The 16,914-nt window shown below is 38.4% G+C and overlaps 4 protein-coding genes across 4 annotated transcripts; 3 read left to right on the top strand and 1 right to left on the bottom strand.

Moving 5' to 3' along the window:
* Positions 1 to 80: 80 nt before the first annotated feature.
* On the bottom strand, positions 81 to 1,646 carry LOC101301002. Its single transcript, XM_004298369.1, has one exon. The coding sequence runs from the start codon at positions 1,644 to 1,646 to the stop codon at positions 81 to 83; it is 1,566 nt and encodes a 521-aa protein (XP_004298417.1).
* Positions 1,647 to 7,259: 5,613 nt separating this feature from the next.
* LOC101300719 lies at positions 7,260 to 8,322 on the top strand. Its single transcript, XM_004298368.1, has 4 exons — positions 7,260 to 7,410; positions 7,591 to 7,637; positions 7,736 to 7,907; positions 8,314 to 8,322. Exons 1-4 carry the CDS (start codon positions 7,306 to 7,308, stop codon positions 8,320 to 8,322), a joined length of 333 nt encoding a protein of 110 aa, XP_004298416.1. The 5' UTR covers positions 7,260 to 7,305.
* A 1,168-nt stretch (positions 8,323 to 9,490) lies between these two features.
* LOC101300529 (mitochondrial uncoupling protein 3-like) lies at positions 9,491 to 11,199 on the top strand. Its single transcript, XM_004297238.1, has 2 exons — positions 9,491 to 9,938; positions 10,619 to 11,199. The coding sequence occupies exons 1-2, from the start codon at positions 9,561 to 9,563 to the stop codon at positions 11,159 to 11,161; spliced, it is 921 nt and encodes a 306-aa protein (XP_004297286.1). The 5' UTR covers positions 9,491 to 9,560; the 3' UTR covers positions 11,162 to 11,199.
* A 1,701-nt stretch (positions 11,200 to 12,900) lies between these two features.
* Positions 12,901 to 14,545, top strand: LOC101300438 (mitochondrial uncoupling protein 3-like). The gene is made up of 2 exons (XM_004298367.1): positions 12,901 to 13,287; positions 14,003 to 14,545. Exons 1-2 carry the CDS (start codon positions 12,901 to 12,903, stop codon positions 14,543 to 14,545), a joined length of 930 nt encoding a protein of 309 aa, XP_004298415.1.
* Positions 14,546 to 16,914: the final 2,369 nt, after the last annotated feature.

Below are 16,914 nucleotides of genomic sequence, written 5' to 3'. Positions count from 1 at the left end.
TATACATTGTAGATGTGAACAAGGATATTGATTAAAGTCATTAAACAGAAGACTGAAATCAATGGAAATCTAGCTATTAGTCAATAGCTGGGTTCAAGAATGCCAAGGCCTAGAAGACTCTTCATTGCTTGCTTTTTCATTACTTTCCCATACACTCCTCTTCCCAACTTCAGAGCTCTTTCTATTTCCACCACTGAACTGCCACCATTACCCTTCTTTAGCTTCTCCACCACCATCTTCAACACCCTCTCATCACTTCCCACAGCTTCCACAATGCTATCAACCACAGACTCCATCGTCGGGATCCGTCTTCCCCAACTTCTCATCAACTTCTCTGAGCCATATGCAGCCCAAAATGAAGCTCTCAAGTACCCTTTTTCCTTCTCCTTCACCTTCCATTTTCTCATGCCTTCCTCCAGCCTATAGACAGCAGCAGCTGCATCCATCCCTCTTTCAAAACCCATCTCAATCTCTCCAATGCCTTCTTGCCTTAAACAAACTTCAGCCTCAAACTTACACCTCCTGCAGCTGCACCCAAATCCCCAAGTCTTTGACATTTCGTTGCGCTTCTCCAACGGATTCAGCACATCGAAATATGCAAATGTTAGCTCCTCACCAGCCTTGACATCTCTCGAAGCATGAACTACCACATAGTCCCCAACATGCAAACGCCTAGCATTTGGAACACATGAATGGTTGATAAATGAAGCAAGCATCCAAAGCCCAACACCATAGTAATCACTGTTCTTCCCCAAAACCTTAGACGAAATTGAATCCTCAACAATCGAATTGACATCCAAAATACTCAGAATCCTACTCACATCAACCTTCTTCTCACTTGAGTTCCCAAATTCCTCCGACACAGGCCTAAACACATTGATCTCAGGCACCTCAAGCTCATCCTCATCTTCACCACTCGACAATGTACTAATCAAACCACACGTTCTCGAACATTTAGCCACAGAATCCAACACTTTCTCAGTAAAAGTCTTCCACATAACTAATTGAGCATTCTCATCCAAATCATGCCCCGGCAGAATACCTCTCTCAGTTGCAACTGCTTTACTAATCAGCACCAAACTCCCAGCTTCAATATTCTTCGTCGCAAACAACCCCCTCCCTCTAATCCCCGATCTCCTAATCTCCACTGCCCCAATGTACTCAGCCGGCTCCGGTGGCTTAGCCCGAAACCCACTGACCACCCACTCCGAGAGATCATAAACTCCTGTTTTCGACATCAATTCGAGCTTCTTGCATTTCTGCAAGTACTCATTAAGCCCAACAGAGCTCCCATTAGCCTGAGGATCAAGCTGAGCAGCTCTGAAGCAACTCAATGCCATGGAGTACCTGTTCAGATTCAGCAGAATCTTACCTTTGCAGACCAGAGTCTTGAAATGGGCGCTCTCAATCTTCAGTGCCTCATCACAATCCTTCAAGGCGTTTGCATAGTCTCGGAGCCTGGATCGCGCTTCGGCTCTGTTGGATAGGGCCAGGCAGAGAGACTTGTGGAGCTTTGGGGTGATTGGGGTTTGGTGTTGGCAGAGATCGATGAACTGAGAGTATACCTGTATGGAGTCGCTCCATTCTTCTCTGAGCAAGAGCTCTGTGGCTTTGGATCTCAGCTGCTGCATTAGCTCTTCTGCCATTTCTAGCTGTTGTTGTGTGTCTCTCATTTTTCACTGGGTTTGGTTTGGGTTTAGTAATGAGGTTTCTTGTTCCCTGTAAGTTTTGAAAGTAAGAACATGTAACGGTCACAAGGGTTTTCTTTATTCGATCTCTTCGTAATGCCTAACGGCTATATAAATCAGTCTTCACTGTTCAGGATATCTTATTATTCTTATCTAGTGTAACAAACTCAACATTTTTTTTAGCAGGTAACAAACTCAACTTTGGGTAGCTACTCATCATGTACCTACTAGAATGGCCTAGATGGCCTCTAGGCCAAACTGGCCAACCAGAGGTCGCAGAAATGACAAAGTATTTACTTGAGTGGAACTCGCACCGAAGTTTGAGTCTCAACATTCACAATTTTCTTAATGGCATGTTGTTGGGTATTAGGGAGCCACATGTCTTATATTACGATGACAACAAATAGCCGTAACCAGAGAGTCAGAGTCATCTGGAGACCCGATTGCCAGATATATGTGGGTTTAGAAGGTGGAAAATATTAGGCCAATGAGGTCCTTACTGCTCTGATGTGGAAATAGGCTTGGACGTAGATGTTAGTTGAGTTTATGCGGATCACAGACGGTACATTCTTTATTTTTTTCAATAGAGAAGAAGGAAAGCTAACGAATAAACCACAAAACGTACATTACTGTCCCCAACTAATCCTGATGGAACATCGGAGACTTGCAAAGGAGAAAACAATTGGCTCAGCGAGTGGGCGAAACAAAGTTAGTTTCTCTGTAGATATGACGGAGAATGATGGAGTCACAGTGCAATGCTATAACATTAATATCATAAACCAGAGATCTAATTATCCACGACACATTCGACTTGCTGGTTAAACTATCTATCAGCACCTTGGAATATGTTACTCGGTTGGTAGGCTGCCTCCCTCCAATCCAAATAACAAAAAACAAAATGGCCAAAGCCAAAGCCTGAGAGAGACTGCCTGGTTTTAGAATGGAGAGGGACAAGCTTAGCAACCAAGAATTTGGGTTGCCCTTGTTGTGACTTGTGACTGCGAAATAAGCCACTCCATCTCTTATCTTATCGCATTGTACTAGTGACCAATTGAAATAATGAAAAGAAATAAACCTCTCAAATTGATTGTCCTCGCTTAATAAACACTTCTTGATGACAGATTTATCTTTTAATTAGCTGAATGGATGTAAGTTTCAAAACTTCCGGTAGGAAAGATGTGCATTTCAACCTAACTTCACCAGCTATCGTCACTGTCATATTCATCTTCATTCAAGTTTTCATCACCTTCTTCGTCTTCTGACTCGCCAAAATCGATATCCATCTTTCCCTGTGCACCGTCCCCTACATACCATAGAACAGCACGAGGAATGATTTCGTCTCGAATGGCAACAACGAGGAAAACAAGTCAACAAAGAGTTATGTTGTACTAAAGGTAAGCCTCGCTCGACCTCGATCAATTCAGACCATCATCGTACGTAGAAGATGATCATACTGAAAAGTGGTCATGCTCTAGATTTAGTACGTAGTTGAGAAAATGAACTTACCCAATATAAAGATCTCGCCTCATCTCGTCTATGTGTTCCTTGGGCTGTTGAAAAAAAAAAATTAATGAGTTTAGATAATACTCCAATTGAATACACAAGTATTCAAAGAAACTTTGAACTGTCTCACAGCTTTTATATCAATTGGAAGTGGATCGAAAAAGTTGAAGAAACTTTCGCATTGTTCCGGTCTAACACTTTCCAATTTCTTCTTAGGTTTCTCATTGAGCTTCGATATCAAGCAGTTTTCCGGATACCATTCGATCTTCGACCTACAAAGCACACTGGGTGTCAGCCAAACTATAGCCAAGAAAATACCAACAATCATGCCTTAAAAGGGTACCAAATAACTTACCCTGTTACTTTGTGTACAAAGGTCAGATCTTCATCAAGATATTCATACGTCTTGATCAAGACAGAGTTTTTAAAGTAAGGAGAAGAACTCAAGTTTAAACCCCTTATCTATCTTGGAGCACTTAATTTCCTTAAGATACATGAGAGCTCGTCCATCCGGAGACGTAATCTGATTGTCAAAGATTAGGGAATACGTGATTTCTAGACAAAGTTAAAAATATATAAACAAAATAAACAACAAAACACCAACTGATCCTGACCTCCGCATCTAGCAACTCATGGTTTACCAAAGCATGGCGCCAAAAGTTAGGTATTCCTTTCCCTGTCAAAACAAAGTTAATTACCAACTGTTCGCAAAGTGACTAATTAGTAAAAATATATACATATATTTCAAGACAGATCCCCGCTCTCTGGATAGGATGACAGTATCTTAGGACACATTTCTCTTGCTTTCATTTTGAAATACTTTAGGTTTGTATTGATTTGCATTTTTATCTGATGTCGGACGAAATGATTGTGATTGGGAAAAAAATTGTGTACCTTCGGGAGCTGTAACATCTCGATTTGTAATATCCCCTTGATTAATTGAGGCTTTGGAGTCATTTGACACTGTTTTAGCTTGAACAACACCGTTCACAATATCGTATCGCTGCAAAATTAAGGTTAACATGCAATACATTAAATGAAAATGAGCTAGCTTATCGATCATTCTAAGATGATCAATGACCAGAGCTAGAAATGTATTTGATTAAGACGTACGTAAAGTACATGTATTTAGGTGCATAGAGCAGCAGTACAATACCTTATGGTACAAATTCTGAAACAAGTTTTGATACTTTGCTTCAATGTTTGCTCTTTCCTTGTAAAACATTTTCTTCAGTTCATCATGGTCGCTCTGCTAGTTGAGAAAGCATTTTCTTCACAAGTTGAAAGTATACATGCTTTTTTTATTTTCAGCAAAAAATATTGAGATAATAGAAAATAGAAATGTAACAACAGTATATATAGGAAGAACTCATGGACCATAGAACAAACTGTCACAGCAAGACAACACAAGAAGAGAGTAGGCTACCTGAATGTTTTTAAGAATATTAACATGCTTTTTAACACCCGGGGATAGGCTATCAAGGAAATTGGAATGTTTGGTTGTGATCTTGATCATATGCTGTAGCGCAGCCTCTCCCGTAAACCACGAAATAGCACGAGGAATGATCTCATCCCGAATGGTTAACCTGCAGGAAAAGGAAATATATGATAGAAATAAGTAATAACAGAATAAACCAATTAATAAAGTATCAAATGTAACGAACTCTCACAGGTCGAAAATTACAGTACAAAAGAACATCGTGAGCACAATCATGTTTGTCTAAGCGCAAACCATGAACTCACCCAATTGAATAATTTTCTTGCATCTCGTATTTCACTTTTAGGTCCTGTTAAGAATGAAAGAGATATCAGATAAAGGTACTATAAATTACCTTCAAGAAAATAAAAAAAAACCACGAGAAAAAGATAGACCTTCTTACTTTATGCTTGTCATGAACTTCAGTCGGACTGAAAATGTTAAAGAAACTCCTAGAATGCCCAGTGCTGTCTTTCTCCAAGCAGTTTTCCGAATACCAATGAATTTCCGTCCTACAAAGCATTAGTTTCTAGCCAAATTATAAGAAAATTCAATCAAACAACCAAGCTAAATGGAACCAAACTAGTCATTTAGCATAAAGTAAGGTACAAACCAAACTTACCCTATTATTTTTTCTATAATGGAATCATCATCATCAATCATGTGATACGTCACGGTCAAGATAGAGTTCTTCAAGAAATGGTTGGGACAAAAGTAGAACTCGAGTTTGAAAACCTTGAGATTAGCGGTCCTAAACCACTTGACGTTTTCTAGATGTTTGAGAACTCCCTCATCATGGTCCATGATCTGATTCAAAAAAAAATAATTAAGAGAAGTTATTGATTTCACAAAAAGTTATGATTTAAACCATGATCAGATGAGAACCAATATGCACAAAAACAACTCACCATATCATTTAGCGCATCATTGCCTCTGAAAGCGTAGAGCCAAAAATAAGGCACCCCCTTTTCTGTAGAAGTACATAACCGAAATTTCACATAAAACGAAGAAGAAGAAGAAGAAGTAGACATAACAACCATTAATAGATTTATAAATGTTAGAAAGAAGATTATAAATGTATATGATAAATAAATCAATACGGTTGCTAAGGAAGAAAAGAGAATTACCCTCTTGATTTGTTGTTGTAGATTCACAATCAATATTGACTCCATTTGTGATATTGTATCGCTGCAAAGTGATCATTGTTACAACTTACAACTTAAAAAAAAACTAGATTTAATTTTATTTATTTTTTAAGATATAGAGAATCACAACAATACCATATGCATGCCCAATACCATTTGATCTAGCGGTATAGTCTCTCCTTAACAAGTGAAAAATTATGAGTTTAACTCATGAAAGACTAGTCTAAAAAAACAAAACACCATATGCATAACATATATAGTCTGCGCGTTTACGTATTCCATGGGATTCTGGATTGCTGTTAACCAATATTCAATAGTCATCTAAAATATGGATTGGTTCACAATTAAATTACTTACAAAACCCTAAACCCTAATCGCCCTAACTAATTAAAGACCTTCTAGACCTAAATGTCACCAATATTATGATTACCTGTTCGTACAGAGGTTCATATGATTTCTCATATCTGGCTTCAAGTGCTCCCCTCTCCTTGTAGAACTCGTTCTTTAATCGGTCCTGCACTTCCTGCAAGTTGAAAAAGGCTCAAGGTAAAATTTGAAAACATAATAATGTATATATGCATACAGAACAGCACGAAATACTACAAACTTCAACAAGATTCATACCTGAATCTCAATAAGATCCTCGACGCGATTTATGGCATCGACTGAAAGGATCTTGAGTAGATAGGAATTCTGCACGATAAATTAGAACAAATAGTGGAAAATGGAAATTTATTTAGAGTTTATGTTTGCTGAAGTAAGGCTACTGACCTTGACAGGATTTAGATAGCGTAGGCCAAGCTCTCTTTTCCCAGCTTTCAGGCAGAAAAATCAAAACGCATCAGATTACTACATCTCAAACAAACGTGTTTATATAAGTGTGTGTTCTGTGTAAGAGATGGATGGTGAGTACCGGCAGTATATCCGAAACCGGAAGCCTTGACGTTATCCTTGTAGTTCTTCATTGTGCGAAATGAAAAGAGAAGAAAGAAAGAAAAAAGAGACTCTCAGAGAAACAAAAACGACAGAGTTCTTCTTCTTTTCTATCTTTCTTTCTGGGTGTTGCCTATGGGAAAAGAATAAATCTTTATTCGCACAGTCACATACCATAGCATTTGGGTATTACACTATTACTTTCCTTTGGAGTTCTTATCTTTTTATAAATACACCAAACTACCTAAATTATCCTCAAATTTCCAAATTCTATATCAAAAAGGAATTTAATGCATTTAATAATGAGAATCATGAGAAATTGTATTAATTTATTTTCTTTCCAATATTAGATCTTAAATTTATAACACAAAAAAAAAAAAAAATTGGGAATGTGTTAATACTTTTTCAGTATTCTGATAGAAAACCCTAGCCGCAGTGCCTTCGACACCCTAAATTAGTCTCCCTGTTCGTTCTCCTCTTACAGATAAGGATTTACAAGGATCTTCAAGAACCCTATTTTCTCTTTCTCACTTGAGTTTTTGGAACTTGAATAAGATCGATGGAATCTGCTTGTTCTGTAAATGCAATTAGATTCAAGACAAAAGGATTTTTCTACCAAGGAGAACGTAAAGTGAAATTTTTGGAATTCAGGATACCCAAGGATGTATGGCTTTTCACTCCCTCTATTGTTCTTTACATTTTGGAATCTGGTGTCTCTCTTGCTTTCCCTTTGATTAAGAATTTGGAAAATCTAATTTTTTTTTTTTTCATTGATCATCCATTTTATGGTTTGGAATTTGCACTGTTGTGAAAGTATAACAACGATTGTTATGATCTCTCCCAGCCTGCGGTGCAGAAGAGAGCTCGGAAGAACATGCGGGATTTAAAATCGTAAAAATTATTATCCTATCCACCTTTAATGTTTGTCAGTGTTTCTCATCTTGATCATTCTTCGAAAATTGATGATATAATGCGTATCTAATTTGCAGATGGGCAGCTAAGTTGGCTGAAGGTAATTATAGAATGTTGGTGGGCATAGCAGCAACAATTCCACCGGATGCACCAAAGTTAGAATGGTTGGAGCCAAACTTAGAGGGTGTAAGAACTGGTACTGTTACACCCGAGACTATCAGGGATGATCTTTATAATTCTGTCCTAGAGGTGAGATCGATTTTACCTAATTGTCATGAACCTTTCTTTGTTTAAACAATTTGTTTAATATACACTAGCATTTCACATGTGCATTCGCACGTGATCACAATCACCTGTTAAGAAATTTGAGTGATTAATTTTAGTTTAGTTCTCTTAATCATTTATATGTTTTCTTTTTGTTTATTTATTTCGTTGTTTACTATAATAACCTTTGCTTTTAGTTGTTTCAGTTGTCTCGTTAAGAGTAATTATAATTATGACGTTTCTTAATTTAGTGAATTTCCAAACTGCTGGCTTTATTATAATTGAGATATGTTTATTTTTCTTACATCCTGCACTTAAGTAGATATGCTTAATTATGGTTGAAATGCGTCCATACATCCAATAAGTTTGCATGTGCTTAACTCTTTTGCAGATTATCTGAACGGAGATGAAGAGGTTTCGAAATGAAATGCATCCATTCCGAATGAAACTCGATCTTCTCTCCACTACAGATGAGGATAAAAGGAAGAGGAAGTACGTGTTGTTTATGACGCCAAAAGCCTCGAAGTGTGACCATGTATCTTCGAGATAGCGTGTTTTCAATTGTTCATGCACCTTCAATTTAGTTTATAACTTTAAAACTTTGTCATTAATAACTTTAAGTTTTTGCGATGAAATAAAAGAAATAAAAATAAAATAGTTTGGTAGCTAGAGTCTGACATGTGGATCGATAGATAAGAAAGAAAGAAACAGAAAAATAGACATCTATCTCTTTGAATATCCATGAAAATTATGAAGAACAGATGAATACAACAAAATAAGTTTATCACCAACTACATCTGTCTTTTATTCTAGATCAAATTAACCAGATCACATCTCTTTATTCTATGTTACTATATTAGCACTAGCCAGCAACTCCTGAATCTTTAGGGGCAAAACTACCTTGGACAGATATTCAATGCCATGAAAATACCAAGCTTCGACTTCACACTTTATTCCTGTTTTCAACATATACCGAAGCCCATCCTTTTCTTCCTCACTAAAATAAGGTGTCCCCAACAACGAATTTGCAGTCTTTATATCAAATTCAGTCATTCTCAACTTAAGATCTTCAGGTATTTGATATTTTTCGATATCAGTGTGCAGCATATATACCTATCAACTTAATATCTGGTGTGATGAGATTCTGGCTGTCAAAAGATATATGGATCGAAGTCCCACAAGTGCCAACACAGGAAGCTTAAACTCACTCCTCATTTTACACAAAAAGAATCTGCTTGCGACGTATAGCATGCCTTTTGCTGTTATTAAGATGCAGCGATACATTTTTGATTTTTTGATACATAGTTTACTAATCACTCAGCTGATTTACCTCACAACAAATACAAAATAAATTATGGCCATAGCAGATTCAAAAACAATTATACTCACATGAATGTCAAACTGGACTCACTACTCTGATTTGAAAATGGGTTTGGACCTGGATATTAGTCGAGTTCTTACGAATCACTAGCGTTTTTATACTATTCTTCGGTTGGTGCGCTGCTTCTTTTCGACTAAAATCCACACACACAAAAAAGAAAAAGAAAAAAAAGGGAAACTTGAATCTTAATCAAAAACGGTATGTCGTTTACGGGGCTACTAGCTCAGAGCACACTGCGACAGAAATTCTAAGCTCCGATGAAACCGAGCGAAGAACACGGGCGTCAACACGCCCCCACAAAGATCCTGCTGACATCGATCTCAGCAATGGTCGCCGAAACGACGACGTTTCCGATCGACCTAGCAAAGACGAGGCTCCAGCTCCACGGCGAGTCGCGGGCTCTGGGCTCGACCCGGCCCACCAACGCGTTCCGGGTGGCCTCGGAAATCGTGCGCCGGGAAGGCCCTCTGGGACTGTACAAGGGTCTGTCTCCGGCGATCCTCAGGCACATGTTCTACACGCCCATTCGCATCGTCGGCTACGAGCACCTCAGAAACTCTTTGACAACCGATGGTGGGTCCCTCTCTCTCCCCGCTAAAGCCATCTCCGGCGGACTCTCCGGCGTCGTTGCTCAGGTAAATCGGCGTCCTTGTTGTCTTGAGTTATTGGGATTCTGGAAATATGAAGCATTGTAGTGATTGGTAAGAATTTTTTGTGTGTATCTATTTAAAAATGCAAGCATTTTACAATCGAGAATGAGAAAGATGAATGCTTGAGCCATGTGTGTGGTTCATTGTGATAGAGTGATCAACCATCTGGTTGGTTTTATGAGCTTTTTTATGATACAAGAAACTATGTGATGGTTCAGTAGTTCTGTGCATGCTGGGTAAATGTGGTAAAGAACAAGATGCTTAATTGATCTTACATTATTGTTTTTGGCTTCCTTGCCTTGATGGTGCTTTGCTCTTAACTTAACTGTCTTTTTGCCTCTTAAGATTGAGAATTATGAACGAAGGCAAAGTGAAGATTGCCTTTGTCTAAGTATATGATGCAACATTGTGCTCTGATTATCTATTTTTCAATTTCTTCTTTCGTTTTACGTGCTATTTCTTGGAGTGGAATTCATAAGTTATGTGGTTTTGTCATTTGTAGTGCCATACTTATGCTGGCAAATTTATCACATGATTATCTTGATGTGTTGTGCACTTTTTTGGCAATGTCTCAGTGATTGATAAGGCCAACTGCTTTACTTCCTTGGAACAAAGTGTTTGCTTTGAAAGTAATATTATCCTTCTGTTTACTGCTAGTAGTACAGTTGGTGGCAAGCCCTGCAGATCTTGTAAAGGTGAGGATGCAAGCAGATGGTCGTTCTGTGAGCCAAGGCTTTCAACCTAGGTACTCAGGGTGTTTTGATGCTTTAAGCAAGATCACCCGAGCAGAAGGTGTTGGAGGACTTTGGAAAGGGGTTTTCCCTAATGTTCAAAGAGCTTTCTTAGTGAACATGGGAGAATTAGCTTGCTATGATCATGCAAAGCGTTTTGTTATCAGTAATCAGATTTCTGAGGATAATATATATGCCCACACATTAGCATCAATTTTGTCAGGGCTTTCAGCGACTGCTTTGAGCTGTCCGGCAGACGTGGTGAAGACGAGAATGATGAATCAGTCGGAAATCAAGGTAGGGAAGATTATGTACAGCAGTTCTTATGACTGTCTTGTGAAGACTGTCAAAGTTGAAGGTCTGAGAGCACTATGGAAAGGATTCTTTCCTACATGGGCACGACTTGGACCTTGGCAATTTGTGTTCTGGGTCTCGTATGAGAAGTTTCGACAAATTGCAGGGTTTTCTTCATTCTGATGATGAACCTTTGATCAACTCGCAGTTTACAATTTCAATTGATTGTTTGCCTTGCCATGGTTGCAGCTGTTATGACAAAGCCCTCTAAGTAGGATCAGCAATGTAGAACATCTGCAAATGTGGTAAAAATGTATTAAAAAGAGTAACATGACAAATATTTTTCCAATGATGTCAGTTTGCGTATGCTTATTACGAGAAATGTTCAAGTCATATCAACCATGAGCAGAGGTTTGTTTGGTTAATATCATGTTTGTTGTCACTAAGTACAGAGGTGAGTTTGGTGTCACGATGGATACTCAAATTGGTCATCTTTAGATAACACTTTGTTTCTAACCATAAACCAAGCAAGCAACTCTCTAATCTCATGCAACACCAAACATATATCAATATTAAGACAGTCCACATGAGTTTTGAACAGTTTTTAAAAAAACAAGGAGGTGTAATGTAGTGTTGAGTACCAAACTTGCATTGAGAGTATTATGAATTAGATCCAAAGCCATGCTTCAAAGTTTGTGAGTGTTTGAGCCCAATGGAGAATTCGGTCCAGGGCTAAATAAATAGTCTTGGGCAGCATTTGGGCCAATACTTGTGGCTCTAAAAATAAGCCCATTTAGGTAAGAGCCTTGAAGACACGCGAGGTGGGTTCATATATGGATTGTAACACCTCGCGGGTAAGGAAGAGTTTCAGTGGTTGAGTCCGCGTCGGAGACTGAAAAGTTTTCGATAAGTGAAAGGTCAGTACCTGTGGCCTAAGCGAAATCTACTTACGTAACTGGACACGCGTCACCCAGTTATTTAGTTTGCAAGTAAAACGAAACCTTGTATAACTCGGGTAACAGAAACCTACTTAGGTTGTGGGATTGCATTCTTATCAGTTAATTACGAACCACTGTATAAAGAGGGTTCGGGGATCAATCCAAACACACAATCATCTCATACAAACAACTACAAACCTTCGATCTAATCGAAACTCGATGTTAAACCACTTCACCTTAGCATTTCAGAGTCCTTTAAGACCTCGCCTTGTCTAATGTCTCATTGGTTGCTCTGCTCGCTCGCCAAGTATCGATTGCAAACGAATAGGAGGCTGCTTGTAATTCCTCACTAGCGAGGTGGCACAAGAGCTCGTTATCGTTTGGTGAGAAGTCTAGGTCAGCGCACCTCTTTACTTTTCACGTCCATGCGATGGCACGCCCCACACCCTCTATAAGCATTTAGATCCGTTATTTACCTTTGTACCCCTACTGAGGATCGTGGCCAAAACAGTGAGCATCCATGAAAATAAATATGTACAATTGACAAAGACTCTTTAGAAGAATGAAGCCATGCATTACATATTTCATATTAATACTGAAAACAATCAATATGACACTGTTTACTTAATTATTTGGAAAGTTAAAATAAAAAAAGTCATGAATCAGAGATAATTAAATCGAAAAAGTTATGAATCGGAGAAACATGAAATGGAGAAGGAAAGAATCGATATGATAATGATTCGTAAACTCATGTTCCTTCTTCATTCTCAAGTAAAGGGTTAATCAATATTTATGAATCGATGGTCACCGATTTTGCTAAAATGGCTAAAACTATTCAATATCTCAAATAATTTCGCTATTCTCAAATCTCAAATTCCAATAGCCAAAACTGCATGTCGTTTCGTTCACCAAGTTACTGCGTCCGTACTCGTCTACTAGCTTTACGAGTCTTGAGAAAATCTACGCCCAGTCTCGTCGTCGACGATGAAACCAACCCAAGAACACTGGCGTGAGTGGCGTCTTCACGCTCCCACAAAGATCCTAGTCACCTCGATCACAGCAATGGCGGCGGAAACGACTACGTTTCCGATCGACCTAACGAAAACGAGGCTCCAGCTCCACGGCGAGTCTCGGTCTCATGGCTCGAGTCAACCCACCAACGCGTTCCGAGTGGCCTCGGAGATCGTGCGCCGGCAAGGCCCTTTGGGACTGTACAAGGGTCTGTCTCCGGCGATACTCAGGCACATGTTTTACACGCCCATTCGCATCGTCGGCTACGAGCACCTCAGAAACTCTTTGAAGACCGATGGTGGGTCCCTCTCTCTCCAGGCCAGAGCCATTTCCGGCGGACTCTCCGGCGTCATTGCTCAGGTAACTCGGCTTTCTTGTTCTCTTATTGAATTGCTTTTGAATGTTCTATGTTATAGAAACATAAAGCAGGTGTAGTGATTGGTAGGAGTTTTTAGTATTAGAAGATGCGAGTTTTTTTAATTTTGTTGTTGTTGCATGTGTGTTTCCATTGAAAAATGCATGCTTTTTACCATTGAGAATGAGAAAGATGAATGCTTGAGCTATGCGTGTGGTTCATTGTTCTGGAGTGATCAACCATGTTGCTTTTATGAGGTTTTTATAATATACAAGAAACTATATGATGGTCAAACTAGTAGTGTTGTGCTGGTGCATATTGGCCGGGTAATGTCGCCAAGAACAAAGAACAAGATGAGTTATTGTTCTGTTTTTGTTATTGGCTTCCTTGCCTTGATGGTTTTACTCTAAATTGTCTTTCTGCCTCTGATCTTAAGATTGAGAACTATGAAAAACGCAAATCTCTGAAATGTCGTGAAGGTCGGCCTTGTTTAGGTATATATATGATACAACATGTTGTGCTTTGATTATTTTCTTTTTCAATTCCTTCTAACATTTTTTTTTCTATGTCTTGGAGTGGAATTCATAAGTGATGTGGTATTGTCATTTGTAGTTCACATTGAATATGTGCATGGTTAGCTGCTTTAATTTAGTTTTCATGAAATGGAGTATTTGCTTTGAAAGTAATATTATTCATCTGTTTACTGCTAGTAATGTACAGTTGGTGGCAAGCCCTGCAGATCTTGTAAAGGTGAGGATGCAAGCAGATGGTCGTTTTGTCAGCCAAGGCTTTCAACCTAGGTACTCCGGGTGTTTTGATGCTTTAAGCAAGATCGCCCGAGAAGAAGGTGTTGGAGGACTTTGGAAAGGGGTTTTCCCTAGTGTTCAAAGAGCTTTCTTAGTGAACATGGGAGAATTAGCTTGCTATGATCAAGCAAAACGTTTTGTAATCAGTAATCAGATTTCTGAGGATAATATATATGCCCACACATTAGCATCAATCATGTCGGGCCTTTCGGCAACTGCTTTGAGCTGTCCAGCAGACGTTGTAAAGACGAGAATGATGAATCAGTCGGAAATCAAGGAAGGGAAGATTATGTACAACAGTTCTTATGACTGTCTTGTGAAGACTGTCAAAGTTGAAGGTCTGAGAGCATTATGGAAAGGGTTCTTTCCTACATGGGCACGGCTTGGACCTTGGCAATTTGTGTTCTGGGTCTCGTATGAGAAGTTTCGAAAAATTGCAGGGTTTCCTTCCTTCTGATGATGAACCCTTTGATCAATTTACAGGTTACTCTTTGTAATTGATTGTTTGCCATGGCATAATCTGATGGTACTGTTAGAAAATATTGGACTTTAACACCATCACTGGATTACATTAAGATAAATACAATTGATTTAGCTAAATACAAATAACAAGAAATACATGACTATAACTCTATTTCTGGTTATCTGTTAAGGTTGTATCTCCTAACAGAAGTAGGATATTCATTATGTTAATTACCTGATTAATCTTAGAAGTTGTGATAAGTTTTAAATTCTCTTGATAACTATTAAGCATGTATTATACTCCTAATGGGATGAGTATCTTATCTAGTTAAACTGGCCGATATATATACAAAGAGAAGCCCCTGCACTCAACATGCTTACATTCAGCTTTAGTCCCATACTAACGTTCTGAGTGTTGAAGTGTAGAAGGCTTAACTCTTGGTTCTAAGTGCAGCTGATATTGCAAGATGTTGACCTCAATGAACCCGTCATCAGGTTAGTGTTCTAGTCTTGTTGATCTTACTGATATGAGATGTGTGTTCATGTTGTTGTGATTTGATCTGGATGTATTTGGTTGTTGCATCATTAAGTCTAATAGGTACTAGTTGCCTTTACCTTTTATTTTTCTGATCAAGCTAATATGATGGATCCCTATTGTTTGATTTTGCGAAAACAAAAGAAAGAAAGAAAAGAAAAAAAAACAAAGTGAGAAAATGAACCCAAAAATAACAAAATTAGTTAACTGCACACTCTTAAGGGTGGAGCAGAAGTTAAATGAAACGTCTGCTAATGTTTGTTTGAAATGTACATGACAAACACTGGGATGACCTTGTCCTGGCAGAACCCTTCTTCAAATAAGAACAAAAACACAACCTCTGGTTGTACCAAAAGCGCAGCAGGCAAGTGTTGGGACTTGGGAGATGAGTCATTCCTCTTCAACTCCCCGAACCAAAACATGTCAACTCCCCCGACCAATATCTTGTCATGATATAAACTAGAAGGAGACGAGACAATAGTATAAACAGGGTAACACATCATGTGTAATGACAATGATTTAACATGTTCCCGAGCAAGCAAGCACAGGTTTTGGCAGATTTTGGTAGAGGATCAATTCTCATCAATAGTCTCTGTTCAATCAGGCAAATCAATATCGATCATCATTCAAAGGCTTCACACCCACTTCTCCCTGGCCCTCCTGCTTGCTTCATTATCATGCATGAAATCGATCTCGATCATTTGCTTCAATAACGACAATCTCATCGGACAGTATTACAGTATTCTCATGTGCAACTGATTGCGAATGAGTAACATCATCATCAGCTAGAAGTGCATGCAAACTTTTTCCCATCTAGTATCCGATGGTATCAAAACCTCTCGCAAGTCCACTTGATGCAGCACAATGGAATGAAACCTTCGTCTTATATATAGTGTTGCATTTGAGAGTTATAGTAGTTAAACTTGTTCCCGTGCCGAAATCTCATATTCATACAAGTGTTTACTGAGCCTTTTGATTATTCAGCAACTGTAAAATTGCTTCACAAACTAAATTAATAAATTGGATATGGTTAGATAGATCATAGATGAAGCAACAACAACTTGCAAAATTAGCCATCAAAAGTTCTTATTGCCCGACCTAGCTAGCATCAAATATTCAAGTGTCAATGTGAAACCATTCATCAAGTACTTGCAATAAAACTTTCAATCACCATAATGGCCTAATTATTTTAGCTCACAACACCTATCTATCACCCACCACATTTCAATACTGAAAACCTACCTGTAAGTCTGTAGAACTTTACCAAAATCCTCGATCCTTCTAAATTTAAATATCCGAATAAATTTTGTACATATTTTCCTGTTTTTATTGAACTAAAATTGATAGAAACATTAGAAAGAGACATACTCATGCAGTGTTTGATTGATCAAAATCTATGCGTGAAAATACAAACTATTCAAAACTTTCTGAATTACCCAACAGACATAGTTGGGTGAATAGTCTAGTGTTTGTCGAAAGAAAACATTTGTTCGTAATTACCAACCTCATCGCCTCATTGGTAAGAAATTAAGCATAGCCTGAGAGTATGAGACACAACATAAAGATTCAAACCCCACACACTTGAAACGTTATAAATATATGTTACGATAGTACTGTTCTACTATCGTATATAGTCATGAATGAATATCGAAGCTTTCCCCTTCACAAGCTTAAGAGGAAAAAAAACACCCCTAGCCTTGATCTATACGAATCCGGCTCCTCTAAAGTGAGCAAATCATAAAGTTTGTGAAGTTCATAAAATCTCAAGTCTCTATATAATCTAAAGGCTCAAAACTGTCCAAATTAAAAATGTACTAGTGTTTGGATTA

This window comes from Fragaria vesca, linkage group LG4 (genome assembly GCF_000184155.1).
Source record: "Fragaria vesca subsp. vesca linkage group LG4, FraVesHawaii_1.0, whole genome shotgun sequence".
Taxonomy (NCBI): domain Eukaryota; kingdom Viridiplantae; phylum Streptophyta; class Magnoliopsida; order Rosales; family Rosaceae; genus Fragaria; species Fragaria vesca.
The sequence above is the reverse complement of the archived record's forward strand: the minus strand, read 5'-3'. Positions and strand labels throughout refer to the sequence as shown.

Coding starts and splice junctions, on each gene's coding strand:
- LOC101301002 (XM_004298369.1), bottom strand. CDS start 1,646: ATGGCAGAAGAGCTAATGCAGCAGCTGAGATCCAAAGCCACAGAGCTC.
- LOC101300719 (XM_004298368.1), top strand. CDS start 7,306: ATGGAATCTGCTTGTTCTGTAAATGCAATTAGATTCAAGACAAAAGGA. Junction 7,411..7,590: donor AATTCAGGATACCCAAGGAT/GTATGGCTTTTC, acceptor GATCTCTCCCAG/CCTGCGGTGCAGAAGAGAGC. Junction 7,638..7,735: donor AACATGCGGGATTTAAAATC/GTAAAAATTATT, acceptor TCTAATTTGCAG/ATGGGCAGCTAAGTTGGCTG.
- LOC101300529 (XM_004297238.1), top strand. CDS start 9,561: ATGAAACCGAGCGAAGAACACGGGCGTCAACACGCCCCCACAAAGATC. Junction 9,939..10,618: donor TCTCCGGCGTCGTTGCTCAG/GTAAATCGGCGT, acceptor CTAGTAGTACAG/TTGGTGGCAAGCCCTGCAGA.
- LOC101300438 (XM_004298367.1), top strand. CDS start 12,901: ATGAAACCAACCCAAGAACACTGGCGTGAGTGGCGTCTTCACGCTCCC. Junction 13,288..14,002: donor TCTCCGGCGTCATTGCTCAG/GTAACTCGGCTT, acceptor AGTAATGTACAG/TTGGTGGCAAGCCCTGCAGA.